We start from the raw sequence: 22738 nt of genomic DNA, 5'->3' as shown, positions 1-22738 counted from the left end.
TGGTGTTGAGTGACAGTGGACAGTGATGTTCTCTCATTTATCCAGACGCACACTCTACTCGCTCTGCTGTGACACAGCTCACGATATTTTCCAGTTAAATTGGAAATTAAAATGCAAACAGAACAGATGTGTCCCTGCTGAAGATGTACTGTACATCCACTGAAGTACAGATGCAATCTTTGTTTATTAAATTAAATAGTTATATTAGGGTGGATTAGAACTTCTTGTACCAGAGGCGGAAACTTGACCATGAGACCAATCAATCATCCTAGCTATAAATTTACTGATCACGGATTAGTCTTGTCATGGAGCAGTGGATATTTATCAAAATGATTAACAAAAACCCAGTACTGACAGTGTTTGATGTACAGATCATGTTATCAAATTAATTATGTGAATTATTTTTTGGAGCATTTAGTTGGTGGTCATCAAGAATAACTATTTATCAAAACTGTAAAAGATTATTTGACAATATCTGCACATAACCTAATACCCCCAACACACACACACACACACACACACACACATTACCATTTTAAAACGCACCCATGCTGCACTCTACAGCCTCTACCAAAACACAGATTAAAGTAATGGAAACATAATCAATGGCTTTTCATTTCCTGGAACATTTGAGGATCTTGACTTTGAGATGTTAGAGCAAACATAAAATGTGTGACTTATTCTTCTGCTGCTGTTGACATTAAGCCCGTGACCTAGGCTAATTATTGTCTCTTCTCTGTTTTTCAGAACTCAAAGAGTGTCCAGGGCTTGGTGGGGCTTCGTAATCTGGGAAATACAGTAAGTGTTTTGATGGGTTCTACAAGCTCCTCTTAAAGGTGATGCTTGTAATTTTTAGATATAAAATTCTCTTGTCCGAGTTTACTGTGCAGAGACAACTTTAAGTAAGCCATAGGTTGACCTTCCCAAACAATGGAACACAGTGGGGCTTTCAAAACATTTCTCTGTTTGTTTAAGTGGTCTGACATGTCAATCTACTCAACCAATTGAAATTAGGTCAGAGCTATTTATTTGAATTATTTGAATTTAATTTGAAGCCATGAAGCAAATCAAACACCTCTGAGGTGAAACACAACATTACAAACTTTTATTTAAAGCCAAAAAAAAAAACAAAAAAAAAATTATACAAAAAGGCAAAGGTACAAAACTCTGTACTTAACCATCATATAAAGCATTGCAAATGATGTAATCAAATTAAAAATTATGGAAATATATAAAACTATTGATTTAGTTGTTGATATGTATATAAACAATATATTAACATTTTCTTGCTAAATATTCAGATGTATGCAAATGTATAAGTAGTTTGATGGTGTAGGGAGACTGAATGGATTGCATCATTCACAGTGCGTCATGGAAGTGGGCGGTCTCTGCAGAGCTTGTTTGGCATGCTTTGTTTATCGTGATTCTCTGATTGGTGGATTGCTATTAAACCCTTTTTTTTTTTTAATAAGATGCAGACTGATGGCTGCAACAAAAGCATATACCATCAGTTAACAACCTTGAAGCTCATGGTAGGTCTGTCTTTAAAGATTTCCCGATAGAAAAAAATTAAGGGATTTATTATTCCAGAACCAGACTGTTACACTATATAGAGCGCAACAGTCTGGTTCCGGAAGTAAAAATCCCATTCATTTCTTCCATAGATGAATTGATTTTCAATGCTAACTTTAAAGACAGACCTACCACGAGGTTGTTTATCACTGGTATATGTTTCCGTTGAAGCCATCCGTCTGTGCTATTTCAACTTCATTGTTTACAATTTTTTCTTTAATAGCGGAATTTCTGTTGAACAGTAACGTTACCCATTATCCATCAGAGAACACTTCACCAATCAATCGCGGCAGACTGGAAGCATCCGCCCACTCCCATGACCCTCACTGAATGACACAAGCATGTCGATCACCCTGCACCCTCAAACTACTAATATATTTGTGTTTATCTGAATGTTTCGCAATAAATGTAAACTATATTGTTTTTTAACTTAACAACAACCTAAAAACAATACTTACTGATTTTATATTCGATTACATCATTTGCAATGCTTCATGAGATTGTAGTTCATGCCCTCATGAAAGTCAGTAAGTACACAGTCTTGTACCTTTGTCTGTTTGTCAGATTTTCAAATACTTTTTTTACTTTAAAACAAAGTCTAATGTTGCGATTCACCTCGGAGCTGGTTGGTTTGGTTCATGCTTTACAACTCTTTAATGCGGGATTTTATTTTTTTTAGTCTATGGAAGAAATGAATGCGAAAAATACTTCTGAAAAAGTGGGTGGGCACTGTTGCGCTCTATTGTCAGACAAGGGGCGGAGCCACTATTCAAGCAAAACTTTCACACTTCACCTTTCAAACTTGAGGGAAGCAGTAGCTCCCTTCTTCAGAAAGAATGCATGAGTCCTATAAAAAGGCATATTGAAGCGCCTAAGCTCCTCTGAGGTGACTGTTCAACATACATAGTCATTTTTGTCATGAATTTACAGGCCACATTTTCAACATGTTAAAAATAAAGCAGAACTGTCAAATCTCATGATATCTGGTTCACACATCTAAGCTGCATGTCGCAGAAATGTTTTCATATCACTTTCACATGCCTCTGTCTAAATCTGTTTACCGAGATAATTTTTCATGATGTCTCTTCTCTCTCGCACTCACTTAACTTGCTTTTGCCAAGCAACAGTATGTGTACAGTCCAAATATAAATAATTACTCATTGCAGTCAAGTCTGTGGCTGCTATGAAACACTAAACTAATTACTTGTTTTGTAACGCCCTTGTGTTTTTCTGCTTATTCAGTGGTCATTCAGACAGTGTAATTTTTGTAATTAAAGCTTATGTTTTAATTATTTTCTGTGGTAAAATGTTTATATTCCAGCTTGATATGCAGTCAACTATAAGTAGAGGTCGACCGATAGTGGATTTTACCGATATCGATATCTAAGTTGGTCAGTACCTGCCGATAACCGATTAATCAACCGATAGTTTTTAAAATTGATACTGAATAAATAACACTCAAAGTAAAATAGTGCTGAACTTTATTACAAAAATAAACTACTGACTGAACTATGAAAATGTATTGTACTTTTTTAAATGAAATAAATATTTAAATATTAATATATATGAACTAATATTTGAATTTTAAAGTCAGCTGATTTTTTAAATTGACATTGTTTCCTTAGTCCACAAGAGGGTGCAATAAATACATAAACCATTCTGCACCGTTATAGTTTTGCATTGAACATTCCTATCCTGGCTGTTAAAAGAGCATTTCATTTTCAACTAATGTGCATAAAATAAATAAATAAATAAGTGATAGTCGGTCCATATTCTCAAATGTTAAGTCAAGTAAAATGAAGGGGGAAAACGCCTCAATAGACAGTTCACATGGTGTTACACTTGCACTGATTCCTACTACTCCAGTGTCAAGCTTCATAATAATAGCGAAATACCACATTGTTTTTTATTCAGTACAGAATCAAAATATTACAAGTATTGCTAGTGCTACACTAGGCTTTGGTTTCAAAAGCACGGATGTCATCATATCTTCTCTCATCCAACACTTCTACGACACACATCCACAGTGCCCCCCGCCCCAGTAGACTCAGTTGTAACTGCAAGATTTATTAAGAGATTCAGAGGGAAATATCACGGAAGGCAAATGCACAAGAAAAATCTATTTGCGATATTTTTGTAGTGTTCTTAATTGTTGACTAGCTGATGCAGAACGAGTAGGCTACTCAATTAATCGATTACTCCCTAACATCCCTAATTGAAACATTCCTCTATTTAAACATCCGTCTAGTCCAACACAGCAATATTGGCTTGACCAATGGTGTGAGTTTGGGGCAGGACCAACCAACGGAGAAATTAAACACTTCAGATTTAAATATATAAATATTTCTTTCTCTCTTGCCAGTGTTTTATGAACTCCATCCTCCAGTGTCTTAGCAACACACAAAGCCTGCGAGACTATTGTCTTCACAACTCCCACCGCCGAGACCTCAATAACAACAGCCGCACAAACACTGCTCTCATGGAGGGTAAGTTTGATTGGCACAATACGGTTCTTGACAGTTTCACAGTGGTCAGTGCTTTTTCTCTGGTAAACTGCAAGCCTTCAATCATGAGCTTACTGAAAGCCCCTCTTTGTCATGATTTCAGAATTTGCCAAGCTTATCCAGAATATGTGGACTTCTTCAAGCAGTGAAGCAGTCAGTCCCTCTGAGTTCAAAACACAGATTCAAAGATACGCCCCCAGATTTGTGGGTTACAAGTAAGTATCATCCAATACAATATTTACAATATTGCTTCATTTTACATAGGCAGCAAAATCATCATGATTGTATTTTGAATATATATCACCCAGCCCTATACATAAGTACAGTGTATTTCTCTTTATCAATAGCTGGCTTTGGTTATGTATTAAGATGTTTATGTTCACTTTCCAGTCAACAAGATGCTCAGGAGTTTCTACGTTTCCTACTAGATGGCCTACACAATGAAGTGAACAGGGTCACAATTCGGCCACGGGGAAATATGGAGGACTTTGACCACTTGCGGTAAGTTTGTGGCTTGTCTGTTGTTGTTTTCCTTAGTGCAGTTGGGGCACTTTTGCTTTGTAGTGCTTGTATTTGAAGTTTTAACTGTTTAAAATGACCTTGAATAGCATGTTTAGGGAACGATATTGGGATATAGCAAACCTTTTCATTTGTTCTTTTCTTTAGTGATGAGGAGAAAGGGAAAAAGATGTGGGCTAAGTATTTAGAGAGAGAAGACAGCAAAATTGTTGGTAAGTACACACACTGATACAAAATCACTTTTGGGTTATCATTGGGTTCTAGTAGTAAGCATAATTCTTGTGTGTTTTTGTCCATTTTCAGACTTGTTTGTTGGCCAACTGAAGAGCTCTTTGACTTGTAGTGAATGTGGCTATTGTTCCACTGTGTTTGATCCCTTCTGGGATCTTTCCTTACCTATCGCCAAGGTCAGTTCATTGACTGGCATGTGCACACACATTCAGGCACTTTATAATGCATTACTTTGGACATTTGGAGAAAAGAGTGGATTTTAATTGTGTTCCTCTGCCTAGAAGGGCTATGGAGAGGTGAGCCTAATGGACTGCATGCGGCTCTTTACTAAAGAAGACGTGCTGGATGGAGACGAGAAGCCGGTAATTCATTGGACTCAATTGACTGAATTAATTCCATGCATTTTAATGTGGGAATGCATTTGTAGCAAAATATCTTAATTCATGTCCTCTCCTCCTCTTTTTTTCCAGACATGTTACAGGTGCAAAGCCAGAAGGCGGTGTATGAAGAAATTTACAGTTCAGAAGTTCCCTAAAATATTAGTTCTTCGTATCCTTTTTGAATGGTGTCTGATCTCATTGTAATGTCACACTGGGAGCATCAGTGCATTTGTCGACAGTAAGCACAGGTAAGGGCTGGGTTTCCCGAAGCACTAAGTAGGACGTTAGTAGCACTTAAGTAGTGCTTAATCTCTAAGGCACGTTTCCCAAAAGCATCATTATCTAAGTAGTCCGTAAAAACGTTCGTAAATTAACGAGAGCTTTGAACCACTGGAAAGCCATTGTAAACTATTTCAGAGGATAAAAAAGTGTTGAAAAAATCACTATGATATCAGTAGGCAGTCTCCGCAGTCTGTGCATACGACGTGATCTAAATTACAAGACACATAATACAGTATAACGTTATATTAGCCTTCTTTGATAAGCATAATTGTAATGGCAATAGAAAGATGGTATGTTCTTATTAAACAGATTATTTAAGAAGACATATGTGAGAAATGTTATCATGCAGTTTAAAACTTAAAAAAATAAATATGCCTAATAAATAATTACAATTTGGTTAACAAAGGAGATTAGAGTGAGAGTGTGCAATGTGAGATTTCCTCTCTCTCTTCCTCCTCCTCTGCCTACTTCGTCCAATGGATGTTTCAAATCGGCTTGCCTAGAATCTTTTACAAGGCAGTAACAAATTGCATAATGGCAGTAAGACTACAAGTAGCCTACACAGTGCCTCGCATTCTAACCAGATGTTTTATTAATATTTAGACAGGTCTGTGAGTAGTTCAGTACTGATGCCCGTCATTTTAATCCTGTTATGTGTGCATTTGTTCAGTTTCCAGCCAAAGGAACAAAAATCTAGGCTACGTGAGAGCCCCTTATGATTCACATTGCGTACATTCATGTTACATGCATTTATTGCGTCACTTTCATTAATTTGTATGATTGAGCATCAATACATCTGAAACTCCGTCTTACTAAAGCCATCATTATTTCTTTAATTAAATTCTGTAATATTGAATAAATTTCGGCACCTCGACAATGTTACAAACAACTTCTTTGTTTGTTAGTATTTCCAACTCCTGGACATACTGGCCAAAGTGAGCAGCACCAATTTGGACAGGACAGCGCCCGTAACTAAGCACTTAAGTTCAACTTTATAACGAGCAATCTACATGCTGGTTTGGGAAACAGGCGTTACTCCATCTTAAAATAAAGAGCGATGTTAGTTAAGATGATCGTAAAAGTTGCAGTTAAGTTGCAGTGTTATCAGGAAACCCAGCTAAGATCGGTACACTGTGTGTGCAATAATGTGCTGATGGCTTAAGTTTTAGGCATGCAGACACGGGTGTCTTTAAGGACAGTAGTGTGTGTGTGTGGAGTCTTTTCTCCTTAACTGCTTCACTTGTTCAGATCTGAAGCGCTTCTCAGAAGCTCGTGTAATAACCAGCAAGCTGTCTACTTTTGTCAACTTTCCCATGAAAGACCTGGATCTCAGGGAGTTTGCCTCTGACAAAAGCAGTGAGTAAAAAATGCTAAGAAAAACAGCATGGAATGGACAATCACTGTATGTTTCCATTTTGCTATAGGTATTTATGCTGCAATCTCTGTATCTTCATCCTGTTTCCAGGAAGTGCAGTCTATAACTTGTATGCAGTGTCCAATCACTCAGGCACTACCATGGGAGGCCACTACACAGCATACTGTTGCAATCCTGAAAACGGAGAATGGTACACATATAACGACTCAAGGTACTTGCTGTAATTCCACCTCCTGCTTTTTGTCCTTTGGTTACTACAGAGTCTTGCATCACTCTGTAGAGTGCCAGGTAGATTTCCTATAGGTACAGCATACATCAGTTTTCAGGGAAAGACTTAATGATTTTCTTGGTAAGCATGTCAGCAGCATAGTTTCATTCCACCTTCCAGCAGCTGTTATTTTCCTGTATACCATTCTCCTCCACCTCTTCCCTCACTCCTGCTCTTTCACCTCCTCCCACTCACTCACTCTTCCTTGAAAAATGCTACCAATCTCACATTTAAATGCTGCCATTCGAACAGGCATGTTTTTTGTGAAAGAGTGATATTTCAGCCAGGCAAATTAATTGGCCAACAACTGACCATTTATTTATTTTTATTTTTCCCCTTTTTCACCCAATTTGGTATGCCCAATTCCCAATGCACTTTTAAGTCCTCGTGGTCGCGTAGTGATTCGCCTCAATCCAGGTGGCGGAGGATGAATCCCAGTTGCCTCCGCTAAGACCACCAACCCGCGCATCTTATCACGTTGCTTGTTGAGCGTGTTGCCACGGAGGCAACCACGCTCAACTCACCATGCGCCCCACCAAGAACGAACCACATTATAGCGACCACGACGAGGTTACCCAATGTGACTCTAACCTCCCTAGCAACCGGGCCAATTTGGTTGCTTAGGAGACCTGGCTAGAGTCACTCAGCACACCCTGGGTTTCAAACTAGCGAATTCCAGAACAACTTACCATTTTGAGATTATTGGTATTGTTTGGTCGGTTAACAATCAGTATGTTTACATGCACTTAAAAAGTTAAATTTGAGGCATATTAAAACACTTCATGTAAATGCTAGTCCGACTAAAATTGTACCAGTCCAATTTTTCCGTCATACTAACAGACCTAGATATTGCGATTGTAGCTTGGCTTCATCCAGTATGTATTCATGTTAAAGGAATATTCTGGGTTCGATACAAATTAAGCTGAATCGACAGCATTTGTGGCATAATGTTGATTACCACAAAATAACTATTTCGACTTGTCCATCCTTTTCTTTAAAAAAAGCAAAAATCGAGGTTACAGTGAGGCACTTACCATGGAAGATGGGGCCAATTTTTGAAGTGTTTAAAGTCAGTAATGTGAAGTTTATAATTTCTTAAAAGCACTTGGATTAATTAATCTGTTAAAACTATTATTTTAAGTTGTTAAAATCAGCATTTTTATGGTTATTTTAGAGTTTAGGGTGTTGCGTCATCATGGCAATGAAGTTGTAAAATTGGCTATAGCTTTACACAGAAAATGATAGTAAGCAATTTTATCACACTAAAATCATGTTAACACACATTGTTTGTCTTGTGGATATACTTTTGGAACAGTGAGTATTATTAATGTTTACGGATTGGCCCCATTCACGTCCATTGTTAGTGCCTCACTATAACCTTGATTTTTGCTTTTTTAAAGGTAAAGAGGGGCAAATCAAAATGAAATTTTGTGGTAATCAACATTATGCTACATAATGCTGTCGACTGAGCTAAACTTGTATTGAACCCAGAATATTCCTTTAATTGGACCACAACTGGCATCAGTTTTTTGAGCCTGGTCTGAGAGACAAAGGTGATGCACAATGTGTATTTAACTGTACTTCAGCTGGCAAGATCCCTTCAAATATTTGATTACGTATAGTGTCATTTATCGGGGATGCAAACTCACGAGAGAGATTAAAAAGGTACGAAAGTCATAGCAGGTGTTCCAGATGTATATTTTCAGTTGACTTGTTTGTTGTATTTGAAGCTTTTTGTTGTATTTTAAGCTTACACTTTAAGCTTTAAGAAGCCCTTTCAGTTGATATTAATAAGGAATATGTAGAAAATTGTACTGAACAATTTGGGCAAATTAGCTTCAGAAAAGATTACTTAAGCTGAAAGGTGAGTAGTTTGCATCCCTGATTTATACTTGGACAGACAGATGAAGACTGTAGCTTGACTATGCAAAAACCCACTGTAGATTGATTATAACTGTGTATGTAAACGTGCTGTTTGTTAGTTCCAACATTAGACCCTTCTTTCAGTACCAAAATCTATACTTCCCTGCTCTCGAGAAATCGTCATTGCCAAGATTGGTTAACCACTATTTTCTTCCATGACTGCACTTGATTTGTTTGACAGTTCTGACATTCTGAAAACCTTCTTTGGTTGCTTGTATGAGTTAGCTCTTTCTATTTTCCCTGACCCCAAGTTTCTGGACCTACATTTACCAAAGAAATTTATTAATTTAAACAAAAAATTTAATGTTGTCTTGCATCATGTGTAGTTATTCCAAAATAAGGCAGTCATAATCCAATGATGTGTCTCAATTTGTTCCTACAGAGTCACGCCAATGTCTGCCAGCCAAGTCCGCAGTAGCGACGCCTACGTGTTGTTCTACGAGCGAGCTGGACTCTGAGGATGAACTGTGGAAAGAGATAAAGTGCAGGATATGAGCCCCTTGGGCTAAAGACACATTATTAACAAAAGCTGCTTCCCCTAGCCCATAGAGCAATGCAGAATGAGACAAAGAATATTGCTCTCTGCTGGACACCAAGGAGAAGTGCACACTTTGCCCTGTCACACTCCACCACTGTGTTAAAGTGAGGTGAAGGATGTCTGCAATAACCTCATGCCTCTGTGTGTGTGTGTGTGTGTGTGTGAGTGAGTTTAAGGGCAGCACATGGGCAGTCGTCATCATTAGGCAATAACCCCAAGTGGCTCCAACTCAGAAATCTCTATGCACTGCAACAGAACTCACCCCAACTGCGCCTTCCTCTTGTTCATGAACATCTCAATATTAAAACCTTGTTTCACTTGATTTTTGTTTGGGATTTTCTTCATAATTTTTAAGTATTTGCTCTCCCTGATGTCCTGGGAGATAAGCTGGTTTGAGGGGCTCCCTATCGGGTTGCTGAAGAATTACAGAAGTGCACTGTTCAAGCTGCATAACACAGACCTGTTTGTGCTCTTTTGCCACACTTCGTTTTTTATTACTACTTTCTTCTTTGGTTCCATTCACTCCCCTGCCCCACCCATCATCTTTTCTGTTTATGCTTAGTTCTCAGCTCTCTTATTCTTCTCAACCTCCTGAGGGCAGTCGAAGTCTGCGGTGTTGAGAGAACAGCGTATGGCTGTGGCATTACTATTATTCAGTGTGGCTGCTACTGATCTTGAAATGCTGTGAACGGAAAAGGATGGAGAAGAAATAATCTTGACAGTATGGATTGGTTTATCCTTGATTTCATGCCATTGAACAACATGGAAAGAATGTTTTGAAAAAGAAAATCTGTATATTTTTATATATGATGCAATATAGAGAATGTATTATATACAGTTGTGCTGAATATGACCCGTTACTGTTTTCAGGTAATTTAACAAAGGTAAGAGAATGGCGTCTATTTATGCTTACAGGTCAGGAGACATTGTGATTTGAGTCAATGTATATATATATATATATATATATATAATGTATGTATGAATAAATAAATTTTAGAAGAATGAACTGTTACAATGGTCCTGTCGTGAGTCGTGTTTTTTTATTTATTTGCTATGGTTATCTGAATCAAATCTTGTGGCTGTCAAGTGAATGTTACATAGCACTTTCCATAAAAAAGGGTAAGAAATGAGCCCTTTTTTGTCTTTCACGAGTTCACTGGTTCAAATACAGAAACCCATTTTGTCCATGGTTTATCTTTTTTCTTTTTTTTCTCGTGATTACGGTCTCAACATATAAAAAGTTGTTTTTTCGTGATCACGACTTGATTTTCTCTTTTGTTCTCGTGAAAATACCATTTGGCACCTGGAGCAGCTCATAACGTCACAGGCAAAGCATCTTTATCTTCAGTTTATCGCAAATGGGCTTCTCTCTCGGTCAAAAAGGTGGATTTTATCTAGTGATTCGCGAGTCTGCTGACCTTTCAGTCATAATCCGGTATCCATGGAGTAATGATTGAAAAATTAAGCAATGGGGCTTTCATTACAAACGTATTGAAAATTTGGTTCGTTACTCAAAGCTTCTGTACATGGTCCAATTTACTACCATCTGGTGGTCAAAAAAATTAAGCACAATTAGTAAGCCTCTGTGCTGACAACCTTTTGAAGCAATAACATTTATTAAAAATATTATGTCACTTCCGTATTTTGTTAACTAAAGTAAGTGTTTATAAATAAATATGTAATAACCAAGTGAAGGCTCAAAGGCTTCATATATGAGTTACCAATTTACTGTTCTGTTCAAAAATAAAACAACGTCTGAGAGTAAATTATTAACACTGTCCTGTTGGAAGGTGAACCTTTGGCCCAGTCTGAGGTCCTGAGCACTCTGGACCAGGTTTTCATTAAGGATATCTCTGTATTTTGCTGCGTTCAGCTTTCCTTCAACCTTGACCAGTCCCCCAGTCCCTGCCGCTGAAAAACACCCCCACAGTATGAAGCTACCACCACCTGCTTTACCGTTGGGATGGTATTGTGCAGCTTTCATGTGTCTTGCACTGAGGAGAGGCTTCCGTCTGGCCACTCTGCCATAAAGCCCAGATCATTGGAGTGTTGCAGTGATAGTTGTCCTACTGCAAGTTTCTCCCATCTCCACACATGATCTCTGGAGCTCAACCAGAGTGACTATCGGGTTCTTGGTCATCTCTCTTACCAAGGCCCTTTTCCCCCCGATTGCTTAGTTTGGCTGGTTGGCCAGCTCTAGGAAGAGTCCTGGTTGTTCCAAACTTCTTCCATTTAAGAATTATGGAGGCCATTGTGCTCTTGGGAACCTTCAATGCAGCCAAAAACATTTTGTTGCCTTCCCTAGATCTGTGCCTCGACACAGTCCTGTCTCTGAGCTCTACAGGCAGTTTCTTTGACCTCATGGCTTGGTTTTTGCTCTGATATGCATTTTCAGCTGTGAGACCTTATATAGACAGGTGTGTGCTTTTCCAAATCATGTCCAATCATTTGAATTTGCCACAGGTGGACTTCAATGAAAGAAACATCTCAAAGATGATTCAAAGAAATGGGATGCACCTGAGCTAAATTTCAAATGTCATGGCAAAGGGTCTGAATACTTATGTCAATGTGATATTTCAGTTTTTCTTTTTAATAAATTTACAAAGTTATCAAAAATCTGGTTTTTGCTTTGTCATTATGGGGTATGGAGTGTAGATTGATGTGATTTTTTTAAAAGCATTTTAGCAAAAGGCTGCACATAAAATTTGAAAAAATGAAGGGGTCTGAATACTTTCTGAATGAACTGTATGCTTGTGGGATGGCTGTAATATTTTATTAAAATGGGAATGAAATGTTCTTATGTGACTGTATTGGGTTCAAACCTGTACTGGAATTTGCTTCTTTTGAACCAGATACCAAAGCAGTCACATGTTTTTCAGACAAATTAAGCTTTAGCTGTCACAGATAAAAAAATTTCCCTAAAATGATAGAAGCTCTGATACATTGCTTCAGTGTATACAGTGCTTCAATGGCACAAAGCTATTTCAGCTCCCGTCAGGCCTTAATTAAAGAGATATGTGATGCGCTCCTGCTCCTCTGACTTTGCCACACTGAATGACGTCTCTGGAATGATTCTGCAGTGATTTACATTTAAGTCGTGATCTCGAGAAAACAAGATGGAAAAAAAGTCATAAACCATGGACAAAACGGGCTTCCGTATGCACATTTACATCTCCGAGATGTCTGTTTTAGATCTTTTCATCTGGAAAGCATCACAATCTAATTAGCATCTGCTAAACATCTTAAAAAGATCAGATTTACAAACATTCTAAATCATAAATGTCTCAAAGACATCTGCTGAATGTCTTACTGACATCTGAGACATACTTACTGACATACATTTTATAGACGTATTGCGGATGAGCAAACAATGTAAAAAATAGGTCTTCCAGATGTAAACACATCAAACAGACATCTGGGAAGGTAAACGGATTTGGCGTGTTGTCCATATTGGAGGGGCTGCATGGGACTGGGCTCAATATATGAGTAGAAAGGTACTAAGTGATATTACTTCCTTTGTGTCACAATTTTATGGATTGCTCTATTTTCCTTTCAACAGGAGGGAAATCATGTGGTACGGAAGCCCTGAAACGCACCATGAAAAAAAGCTGTCAGTATGTGAATTTTTTTTAGGTGTCTAGTGCCTTCCTAATATGGCATTTTATTGACACCTAAAAAAAATATATCAGTAACTGAAATAAATGATTTTTTTTTCTACAATTAATTAAATATGAAGTCAACAGGTTTTGTCAAATTTTACACTTTTGTCTGATTTTAAGTTTGATACAGTGAAGGTCAAGACCTCTGTGACAGGCCAAAATCACCATTGTTGGGACTAGCTATTGTACTTTTCATGCTAAGTTAATTTTACATTTGATAATAGTTTATCTAACATTTATAATAGTTATTTCTCTAAAGAACATAGGATTTGTGCCTTCATTGCTTTACAAAAATAAAATAACAGGACACCAATCTGCATATGTCAAAAGTGCCATATACTTAGCCTTCTGAGTTCTCATTAATCTAAAAATGTTTTATCTTTACTAATTTTGCTGACTCTCCCATGTCAAAGCATGTGCGTCACACACTAAATGACTTCCACAGAACTTGGAGGTGAACTTTGAAACTTGGAAAACAGAGTTCCTTGTGTGAAAACAGAGTTACTTAAATGGAATTAAGTTCTTTAAGCAAACAGTTAAGCGGATATATACAAAGATAAAGTAAGGCTCACTCATTGGAGTGGACAAATGAAGAATGTCAGCATACGGTAAGATGGTGGACAGTCCATACAATTTGCATGTGGTGTGACCAAAGGGAAAGATTTTTATGGAAGATTTAATATACTAACTGCAGCCGTTTCTAATTCAACTATCTTAAACACGTTTTGCCTACAAATGTTTCTGTCATGAGTATTTCAATTTGCCCAGTAGTGTTTTTGATTTTACCTCGTTGTCCCTTGGTTAGTTGGTCCAGAGAGTTGTTCAGTGATGGGGCTTGTTCTACTCGGCCGAAGACTGGCTGGCAAAAGTTCTGTGGGAAATCTCATCCTCGGGCGCTGTGAGTTTGAGCATGGAAAGAAGACATCTCGGTGCATGAGGAGATACGGCTGGGTGGACGGAGTAAGGCTGGCTATAGTGGACACCCCTGGATGGAGTCTCTTTGGTTTGACTGATGCCAAACAGGTCAAACAGGAGATCCTGCGCAGTGTGATGTTGTCGCCTCCTGGATGTCAGATGTTTCTCCTCATCATACCAGTGGACTCTTTCAGTAAGAGGGACAGACGTGCTATGGAGAAATATCTGGGTGTTCTCGGGGATGAAGTCTGGTCACATACCTTGGTGCTTTTTACATGGGGAGATGAGTTACGAGGCAGGAGTATTGAAAAGCATATTGAAAAGAAGGGTGAGCCTTTGCAGAGGATTCTGAGAAAGTGTGGCTATAGGTACCATGTTGTAAACAATAAATGTCCAGAGGACGACACCCAAGTCATTGAGTTGCTTAACATTTTGAAGAAAATGTGTGCTAGCACTGAACCAAATGAAACGATGTATGCATGTATATAATGTGTATTATTATCCCAGTGATAATAATTATTGGGCTGTATATTCTTTCAGCTTTCCTTTAAATACAAATGATACACTGCCCTGAAGAATCTTAATTTATACATACAAAGCCTGTCTGATGTGATCAACTAGACTACGTTCACACAGTCAGCGTTTGGGACTAATACTATCACGATATATGCAAATTCACTTATAAAAAAAAACATACTTTATGGTTTTAATGACTGAAGTAAAGCTGTACACTGACGATATTAGAAACTCTTTTAAAAAAAGAAGCTATAAAGACATTAAAAATGTGTGAATTTTACAGTGTTTAATTGAATTATATATATTTTTTTATATTTTTCATACCTTTATTTTGCTTATATTTTGACCTTCCCCTGCCACTTTTTTATTTATTTTTCCCTTTTCAATTTTTCCCTTTTATTAGTTATATTACGCATTTCCTGCTGTGCACTCTGACCCCAGCCTAGCTGGGATATGTGAAAAAAAGAAGAATTTCACTGTATATGTGCAAATGTATAATGTGATAAATAAAGATATTATTATTATTATTATTATTATGTTTTAATATTTTTATTTACACAAAAAAATTATAATGTTGAGGTTTATTTAATAATAATAATAATAATAATAATAATAATAATAATAATAAAACCGCCTGTAACCACAGTGACGGATACTATTAATAATTGTAAAAAATTAAAATAGTTTATCTTTCTTTTTAATCGGTTTTCCATGAAGTGTAGTACATATTTAGCTATTTCATTTGTATTCTACTCACTGTGTTGAGCATTTTGGGCAACTACAATGATTTCTGATTAACTTTGTCCTCTCAGAATTGACAAAAACTCACTGGGGCCATTTTGTCCAAGTCTTTTAATTGTTTTAAAAGTTCTCGAGTTCTACGAGCACATAATTCCCATTCTGGTAATTTTAATCAGATAGTAGTTGACAGCAAAGAAAAACCTGCGAAGCACGGAGGTGACTACCAGACCTTTTACACACTCTCGGTTTTGAACCCGGAAGTAAATGATTGCAGGGTAAACTTCGACAGCGGTGAATGGGAGATCACAGAAAATGTTATTTTCACTTACACATTTGCTCCAAGACCAAATGAGAGAAAAAAAAAAAAAAAAAAACATACAATTACGTTTTAATGACTTTCCAGAAAAAAAATAAAATAAAAATACAAAATAAAATAGAGAGTGCTGGATTAAGACAGTCAGATAGGAGATGCCAAATTTACTGTCACTCACTCAGCAGCTGTACTAGAAACCCCCTCGCAGCTGTGGTAATTAATTTTTTTTAAACCAATTCAAGGGTAATATAACAATAAGCATAATTGTATAAATTTACATTCAATGTTTAAAAAAATATATAACATAAAAAAATCGCGAGATTTGCGCTGCTAAATAAGGCGGAAACGCGTCATCACAGTCTGTGTAAAAGGCTTGACACCGCTGATTTCTAACAGTAGGCGGGGTAGTTTTATCATTATATGTGATGGTGGCTCAAGCTAAACGACCTCACAGCCTTTAAATATGCATGGAAAAACACTTTATTAATGTGCTGATATTCAAGAGAGCGACAACTTTATTACTTTTGGGAATGTAGACTTTAATCGGCAACTAGGTAACACAAGTACCAACAGAATGTGTGTTTGCATTTAAAATGTCATCACAGTGTGCTTTCATAAACTCCTTTGTGTGTTTTTGTGGACACACATGCACACACTTATACAGACGCGCATATCAGTTATAAGCACAATGTTGTTACCATCGATATATATTTAAACATTAGCTGCTGTTTACATCTTTTTGCATAAATATAATGTAGCGTAGATAGATGGACGGATCGATCCTTACAATACTGATGTTGTAACAAGAATATCGACCCTCACATAAAAATGTCGATTCTTAAGTTTTTTTAGCTAGTGATCTTTTTATTTAGATAACATGAATATTAATGCCATGGTTGCAATTAATGCAATTAACCATACCACAGCATTATTGTAGTATCCATATTGTAACTTGGTTTTAGTAACAGTAACCGTAAAATACTATCTATGGTTAATTTTGTGGTTTTATATGTGGCTGATAATAACTAAATTTTTAAAGGGTAAACAAATCAGCCTAAAAATGTTCTGCTTAGGCCTATAAATATATAAAACATTTAAATAATAATTTGAGTTACTCATTTTATCCAAATAATTCGTAAAATTTCAATTTAATAGAGGTATCGGTATTGGTATCGATACTGGCCTAGAAGTACTTGGTATCGAACGTAAAGAAAATAAGTGGTATAGCCCAATTTATTTGAGTGTGCAACACCACAGCTGTTGTTCTTATTTTTCACTTGTCTTTCAGCTTCTATGTTTTTGTTATGAGTATAATGTGTGTAGATTGTCAGACACAAAATACATTATATATGACACTTGGACAACAGTGTAAAACGTATCTGTTTAATAAACAAACGCTGCATTTCTGCGGTTTCAGACAGAACACGGATGTCCTTGGTAAAACATACATATTAAAACATCAATGTTTTGTCTCTGAAAATCAAGGGAGCATGGAAATTTAGGCTGCACTGGCTGTGGCCATGTTGTATTAGGCTGTGATAGGCTGGTTCTAAGCATTTATTTGGAAAAGGAAAGGTGCTAATAAAGGATAAATACATTGTACAGTTCCACAGGTACATGTGCTCAATACTAGTCTTTTCTAATGGAACATCGTCTGTACAGTTCTCTTCAGACCTGGAAAAGGAAGTCCTACAACTACAGAACATGGATTTGGAAGAATGTTACAAAGTGGGAGAAGGAACCTCTGTCTTCTCTTTCTATACAGTGAAGGCTTTGTAAAGGGCTATAATAAAAATAAACCCACATAAACTTCTATCAAAGAAGAGTATACTGGAAACAATTTCATGGCAGAGTGCAGGAGAGATGGAGCAGGATGATACAGGTAAAAGTGAAAGTAGACTACCCAAATTCATGCTTTCAGTACTTCAGTATACTGAAACTGGCCTTTTATGCATTTGGGAAGTGCAGTTACACATGAGTGGGGAAAAGCAGAGCTAGCATTGCAAACTCCCTCCTGTTTACCAGCATCATCCACATCCTGCACAGTCAATGGATTTATTTACACAAGATATTCATGGGTGTTCGTTTGGAGCTGCCATGCAATGTGAGGTCTCTGGCTTTCTGTGAGGCCTCAAACAATCTGAGTCAAAAACCCATGGAAGCTGTCTGCATCTTTGACATCTACAAAGAAAAGAATAAACCTTAAAAAGAGAAAATGTTGTGCTCTTCATTTGAGAGGCAAGGATGGTGGCAGCATCCACCTTTTGCAATCACACGCTATGCTCTCTTGCATTCACCCAAAAATTCAAACACACATGCATAATGTACAAGTATTTACAGATCGCAAACATCGGTTAAAAAAGCTACAGTATTAATATGAACATAAAACGTTTCAGTATGGCTGAATCGAACAAAAGGTGAGTAACTACTCAAGTATTTTGACCGTAATTGAAGATTCACCTTGAGGCTGTTGCGTGAGCTCAGAAGAACTTGGACAGCATACTTTTACTCGCTCTTACTGTACTCTGCAGATGCCTCTGTCCAACCTGACACTCATGAGCCTTTCAACCACTCTTATAATTTTCAGAGGATTTCAGATGTGGAGATGGGAAAAAATGGAGCACTGATGGAGAGATTAAGGAAGCGTGCCGGTTGCCTTCCCATCACCTTCACCGTCACAGCCCTCTTTCTTCCCAGACCTTCCAGGACCAGTTCCTTCCACATCTGCCTTAATAAAGTGCATTTGCTTCAAAGCTGAACTTCTCCTTATTTCAGCGTTATGTCAACCTGTAAGAGGAACCGTGACTGTGTTTGTGTGCAAGTGCGAGTAAGTGTGTGGTACCACTTGGATTGACAATTATCATAGTCAGACATGGGTCCTCCCATCCACCCCATGTTATCTTCAACACTATTATCAACAACACTAGCATACCCTAAAACCAATAAATAATCAAAACAACATAACAGAGTGCAGTATAAAATAATAAGTTGTAATATGAAATGATTCGCATTCATGTCCATTCTGCAATCCGTTCCGTTGGTGTAAAATGTCCTTTGATCTGATGTGCCGCCCCTGTTGTCAAGTGGGAAGGAAAAATGACAGCTTCTGATTTAAGAACTGCAAGTCTGACCACTTTTTCATACAACTTTTCTTTTCATCTTTGGTAGTAAACTTGTGCATATCCTACTCAAATTTCATCTGCAAAAAAAATAATACTTGGTCTGTTGCTTCTTGTGACTGAAGGAATAAAAGGGAACTGAAAGTGTTTTGACAGCTACAAAACAAAAACAAGGGACAAAGGGTTCTCTTCGTCTTCTCTGTGGTTGGAGAAGATGATAGTCCCTGAAGTGAGAGCATCTGCCAGGTTTTCACAGGTGGAGCTCTTTATTCATACAGGGTAACAGTGCAGTAACACAGAGCAGAGATCCTCCGATCCACACTTGCCTTGTCTGTACAACGAAAACAAAGAGGCATCACATAAACAGGAGAGAAGGCAGCAATGAGTATAAACTTATTAAACAGAATCACTCACATTTGGTGACGTTCTCTATGTCAGCTGGGTCCTGGAGGATCTTGGACAGGCCTTCCAACAGCATGGAGGCTTTGTTGTAGCGATAGGCGATGTCCTCTGTCTGTTGGAACATCTCATCTAGTGCTGCTGATTGCACCTGTTACACACACAAGGTGCATTAATATAGCTCACCATCAGTCACTCATAAAGATGTCCAACAAAGGTCATTAAAAAGCTGACCTGACATATCCCCACTCACCATCTCTACAGCGTGGTTATATATGAGCTTCTCAGCTGTTACGCTGTTGATCTCGTCCAAAAATTGCTGCTTGTCAGAGAAGAAGTGGTTCAGTTTGTCAGTGAGATGGCGGCACAGAGAAATGCAGCTCTTGTAGCGCTCGTTCAGACTCTTCACCACTGATGTCCAGAGAGAAGAAGAGATATACAGCTTTTAATGCCAGATCAAACTTTGATTGCGTTTCATAGACTGCTATTCCATTTATAGCAGGTCTGTTCTGATAGCATTACTGTCAACATCATGTTCTTCCAGCAACTCTACTTAAAGGAATGTTCCCGGGGTCTCATTTATAAAGACGTTCATAGAATTATCTTGAATGTAAACGTACAACAATTTCCTATATGTACCTACGAGTGATTTATAAAACGCCTGTATGCACGATCTGTACAATCTGCATACAGAATGCCCACAAATATCCTATTATAGTGAGACAGAATATAATTAAAGTGTATGCGCAATTTATTCATCCATTTATTCATAAAGAATGTTCTTGTGCGGTTGGGCAAGATTTTTTTTTAAGAAGTGCATGCATCAATGATAAATCCATTCATTGACCATGTTTCCTGTAAAACCACACCATTCTTCAACCAATGTCCATATTCTTGCTAAACCTTAATTCTAAAAATAGGTTTACATGCTTTTTTACATAATGAAATATGCATTGTCTGCATAACAGCCTGTTCTGTATAAACTACCTGCACATTCTTTTCCTTCTAAATTCTTCTCTGCTTGCTCCTGCCATTGATTATGGTGCATTTAAGTCAAATCATTAGTTTTTATTTATGTCCTCAACAACAGCAGAAAAAAGTCTAAAAGAAGAATTGAAAAAAAAGGAGGTGAGTTTTAAATCTGACTGTTGCTGTGCTTTCTCCCATCTGTATATTGATTTAGCTATGTTTTAAGGGATGTAAAATATAATCTCTCCTTCTTGCTGCAAAAATGTGCTTGACATGCTGTATTACATACCATACTATATATAACACCTGCCTGTTATCTCGTAGGTCTCAAAATTAATTTATGGAAATGGGCAGATAGAGCTATAAATAAATATTCTGTTACAGCAAATATCCAAAATAAAGCATATAAATTATGCAAACAAAATCTAAATATGTCCACATTCTGACTCATATCGGAATATTCTTGTTCACGTAAATGTGAAATATAAGCACAAAAAAAAAAAAAAATGTTTTTACGCATGCTTGTCAGTTAACGTACGCATAAGAACATTGTCACATCAGGTTCTGCCTTTATGTATCCAGATTTGTTCCTCACTTTTGACATAGGATCAAATCCATGAAATTAACGATCAAATCTGATAGCACCTACGTTTTATAAGAGGCCCCAGGTTCAATATAAGTTAAGCTCAATTGACAGCATTTGTGGCATAATATTGATTACTACAGAAAATCATACTGATTTATCCCTTCTTTATTTATTTGTCATGACAACAAAGTTGTAAAATGTAACATAACTTTACACAAATAAGGTTTCCAAGCGATTTTATCAAATTAACTTGTTAGCATGTAAAATGTTTATGTCCTGTTGCAATACTTTTGAAACAGTATGTATAACGTTTATGGACTAGCCCCGTTCATTTTCATTTTAAGTGCTTTACTGTAGTCACAATTTGTTCTTTTAAAAAAAAAAAAACAAAAGCAATGGACGAGATGAAATAATTTTTTGTGGTTATCAACATTATGCTACAAATACTGCTGACTGGCTAAAACAGTAAGGACCACTCCCCTGACTCTTTTGTTGCTCTCAGAACATTAAGTTGTGTAACTTAGGGAACTGGTTTGCTCTGTAAAAAAATCACCACATATACTCTTAAGTAAAGCTGTCAGATTGTTTTTTCACCTTGTTTAACAGCCATGGATGGATTGAGTTTGGCAGACTTGATCTGAGCCTTTGCCAGGTGCAGCGAAGAGGCCAGCAGCTGCGTGGCTTTCATGTACAACACTAGTTTCTCCACCTTCCTGTATGAAATGATGATGAAAATGATTACACATGCTTTAAAGTCTCACAATGTTGAAGATTCCTTGTGAGCATCCATCCATTTGAGTGTGTCTGGGCTTCTCTTACCCCCACTCCTTGCTGAGTTGACTGATCTGGTCCACCACCACACTGTCCTGAGGTGGATAAAGCGAGGCGGCGGATGCACCTAGATCTGGTCCTCTGGCCTGAAGAGAAGCAATCTCCAGCATACAGTCCGTAAAGGACAGCATCATCCGCAAGTGCATCAGAGTGTCTGTGTGCTCACGCTACCAAGAACACACACAAAAGCCTATTATGTCTGATGAGGAGCTTTAATATCATCCTATACAGATTTTTCTCTTTGTATAATTGGATGCATTGATCATGTGGATTAGCTGGAATCCTGAGCTATCCGACCAGTCATTAAACAGTAAGCTCTGGCATGGTCCTTTAGATTGATGTATAGGGTAGTCATGATGCAGAAAGACTGAAGACTAAAGTATTTTTATTTTTATTTTTTTAGGGCTGTCAATTGATTAAAATGTTTATTGAATTGAATTAATCACAATTAATCGAATATATCAATATTTGCTGAGAAAGCCAAAAACAATAATTCAATATATAATTAATACACAACTATAAATATTTAGATTTAAATAATTACAAATAACATATACTGTATATATAATGAAAACAATAATAATTTAGATAATTAAAATGCATTACGAGTAAAGCATTGATAAGACAATACAAAAAGTGGCATCATCGACAAGGTCCCGGCCATTTCAGCAGGTAGTTTAGCGTTGTGGCAGGAGGGACACAACGTTTCGTTCCCTCCATCAGGGAACGGAGGTTACGCAAGTAACCAGGACGTTCCCTATCTGTCACTCACTCGACGTTGTGTCGATGTAGTGACACTAGGGGTCCCTATACAAAACGCCATAACTAGCTGAACTGTGTTACGTGAACTGGTGGTGCGAGACGGGCAGACCATTGTGTGCCTCGTAGCCAGCGCACCCAGCCATCACATAACCTCCCCCAACGCTCGTACGAGCGTCGTACGTTCCCCTGCACCTCAGGGACAAGTTCACTGCTCTGCAGATGTCTGCTAAAGAGGCGCCATTGGTCAGAGCCCAGGAGGCCGCCACACTCCTAGTAGAGTGTGCTCGTGGGACTCCAGGCACGTGTCGCCGACAGAGAACACCTGCAGGTCCCCTA

The 22738-nt window shown here is 37.6% G+C and overlaps 2 protein-coding genes across 9 annotated transcripts in view; one reads left to right on the top strand and one right to left on the bottom strand.

Annotated features, from left to right (window-relative positions):
* Nucleotides 1-10342, top strand: part of LOC127422569 (ubiquitin carboxyl-terminal hydrolase 2-like) — a 33090-nt gene extending 22748 nt beyond the window's left edge. For 3 of the 5 annotated variants that reach the window (XM_051666202.1, XM_051666201.1, XM_051666204.1), the window contains 11 exons: nucleotides 748-798; nucleotides 3935-4058; nucleotides 4180-4291; nucleotides 4467-4577; nucleotides 4743-4807; nucleotides 4899-5002; nucleotides 5108-5188; nucleotides 5297-5375; nucleotides 6737-6844; nucleotides 6954-7074; nucleotides 9437-10342. In XM_051666202.1, coding sequence (XP_051522162.1) covers nucleotides 748-798; nucleotides 3935-4058; nucleotides 4180-4291; nucleotides 4467-4577; nucleotides 4743-4807; nucleotides 4899-5002; nucleotides 5108-5188; nucleotides 5297-5375; nucleotides 6737-6844; nucleotides 6954-7074; nucleotides 9437-9512 — 1032 coding nt within the window. In that variant the 3' untranslated portion in view covers nucleotides 9513-10342. The remainder of the gene's footprint in view (nucleotides 1-747; nucleotides 799-3934; nucleotides 4059-4179; nucleotides 4292-4466; nucleotides 4578-4742; nucleotides 4808-4898; nucleotides 5003-5107; nucleotides 5189-5296; nucleotides 5376-6736; nucleotides 6845-6953; nucleotides 7075-9436) is intronic. The other 2 variants (XM_051666203.1, XM_051666206.1) reach the window with 1 other exon arrangement.
* A 6763-nt stretch (nucleotides 10343-17105) lies between these two features.
* Nucleotides 17106-22738, bottom strand: part of ulk2 (unc-51 like autophagy activating kinase 2) — a 56308-nt gene continuing 50675 nt past the window's right edge. For all 4 annotated transcript variants that reach the window (XM_051666197.1, XM_051666198.1, XM_051666199.1 and 1 more), the window contains 5 exons: nucleotides 21629-21807; nucleotides 21404-21522; nucleotides 19508-19665; nucleotides 19270-19405; nucleotides 17106-19186 (listed from right to left, as the gene is read on the bottom strand). In XM_051666197.1, coding sequence (XP_051522157.1) covers nucleotides 19122-19186; nucleotides 19270-19405; nucleotides 19508-19665; nucleotides 21404-21522; nucleotides 21629-21807 — 657 coding nt within the window. In that variant the 3' untranslated portion in view covers nucleotides 17106-19121. The remainder of the gene's footprint in view (nucleotides 19187-19269; nucleotides 19406-19507; nucleotides 19666-21403; nucleotides 21523-21628; nucleotides 21808-22738) is intronic.

The sequence above is a fragment of the Myxocyprinus asiaticus genome, chromosome 31 (assembly GCF_019703515.2).
Source record: "Myxocyprinus asiaticus isolate MX2 ecotype Aquarium Trade chromosome 31, UBuf_Myxa_2, whole genome shotgun sequence".
NCBI classification, from domain to species: domain Eukaryota; kingdom Metazoa; phylum Chordata; class Actinopteri; order Cypriniformes; family Catostomidae; genus Myxocyprinus; species Myxocyprinus asiaticus.
Note: the sequence above shows the minus strand (reverse complement) of the source record. Positions and strands in the feature narration are given on the sequence as shown.